This window comes from Puntigrus tetrazona, chromosome 9 (genome assembly GCF_018831695.1).
Source record: "Puntigrus tetrazona isolate hp1 chromosome 9, ASM1883169v1, whole genome shotgun sequence".
Classification (NCBI taxonomy): domain Eukaryota; kingdom Metazoa; phylum Chordata; class Actinopteri; order Cypriniformes; family Cyprinidae; genus Puntigrus; species Puntigrus tetrazona.
This window is the reverse complement of record NC_056707.1, coordinates 21213967-21215321: the sequence shown is the minus strand read 5'-3', so window position 1 is coordinate 21215321 and position 1355 is coordinate 21213967. Positions and strand designations below refer to the sequence as shown.

The following is a 1355-nucleotide window of genomic DNA, read 5'->3' as shown; positions in this document are numbered from 1 at the left end:
ATCGCCCCAGCCCAAATATGTAGCATCTTTCTTGTTTTAAAATCTCTAAAATACTAAACGAATATTTCAAATTATTATTGTAAAAACACCTGCATATAAGCGAACATTGCAACTGTTAACTTGAACAAAGTCTACAACCGCCTTTTATAGTTTTTAGTAGTTAAGTATTCAACATATCGTCCAGCCCTAGTCCAGTGCTATAACAACAGATTTGCAAGCTAAGGTGCTGACAAATACAGGAATTTCCATCAAACTGATGAGCTGCTGGCACAGAATTTGCGTTTTGTCCCACAGCAGGGTGACAATCACAAATGGCCATTTCTGGAGAAAGACATTTGATCAGTTAAACAGGAGGGAACACCCAGTTGCTATTAGCCAAAACAGCCATTTTTCCCCACTATGAAACTGCAAAACAAGGATATTAAGATGACAAATGCTTCCCAAGTGACCACAAAGGCACAAATTACCTCTGAGACTGAAAACAAATATTTAGATAAAGTTAAAAGCTTCCGATAAACAGCTGTGTGCAGGGACATGGAAAGCAATGCAGATCTGCAGGATTTTAGAGAGAGCAGGAACGTTTATTTACGTACCGTCTGGCTCTCGGGGAAATCCATTTTTATCAACTTGTGGGCGCATTCTTCGAAGTCCAAGCTGTGAAAATAAAACATGAAAACGTCACCTTCTGCATCTCATGCGCTAATGAAATATAACACATTGAGTTTAACCAGATCCCATGATGTGCATACAATTTTAATGTATTAATAAGCAACTGCACCACATAATAAAATGCAATATGTATTAAATATGAACCAGAATGCATTCAAATTAAGCAAAACTATCACAGCACCAGAGGGCATCATCTGTTGAAGGTTAACAAGGGGAACACCATGATCAGAATAATAATACAGTTCTAATACCCAAAAGATATGACAAAATGTCTGCTCTAAGGAGAAATGAGGCTTTCTATCTTAAGCTGGCTGACCCTTTTTAATGTCCAGGGATTGTGTTGGCTCTTCAATGCTTCATTTAAGGTCAGACAAAGATTCTCTTGCATCAAATCCTATTGGGACACATTTTCAGCCAATATTCACTGTAAAGTTGTTGGGTATGTAGTGGTATGGAACCATTATTGCTGAGCTGTGAATCTGCAGTCTAAACTGAATTTAAACAAAGAAAATGGGTAGAAAACATCTTTCTATTGTGTTCAGCAGGGGATGGAGAACCTCACATTTCTGTATAAATCGGATAACTAGAAGCAGGTGTCCAACAAATAAACAATAACATAAGTCAACCTGACACAAAATGTTTCTAATAATAAAAATAAATAAAATAAAATACAAAAAGATATTTTA

At 36.5% G+C, this 1355-nt stretch overlaps 1 protein-coding gene across 1 annotated transcript in view; it reads right to left on the bottom strand.

The window, feature by feature from the left end:
• Positions 1 to 1355, bottom strand: part of LOC122351742 (pre-mRNA-splicing factor CWC22 homolog) — a gene marked incomplete at its 5' end in the record, with an annotated part of 13282 nt that overhangs the window by 1105 nt on the left and 10822 nt on the right. The window contains 1 exon segment of the mRNA XM_043249015.1: positions 594 to 654. Coding sequence (XP_043104950.1) covers positions 594 to 654 — 61 coding nt within the window.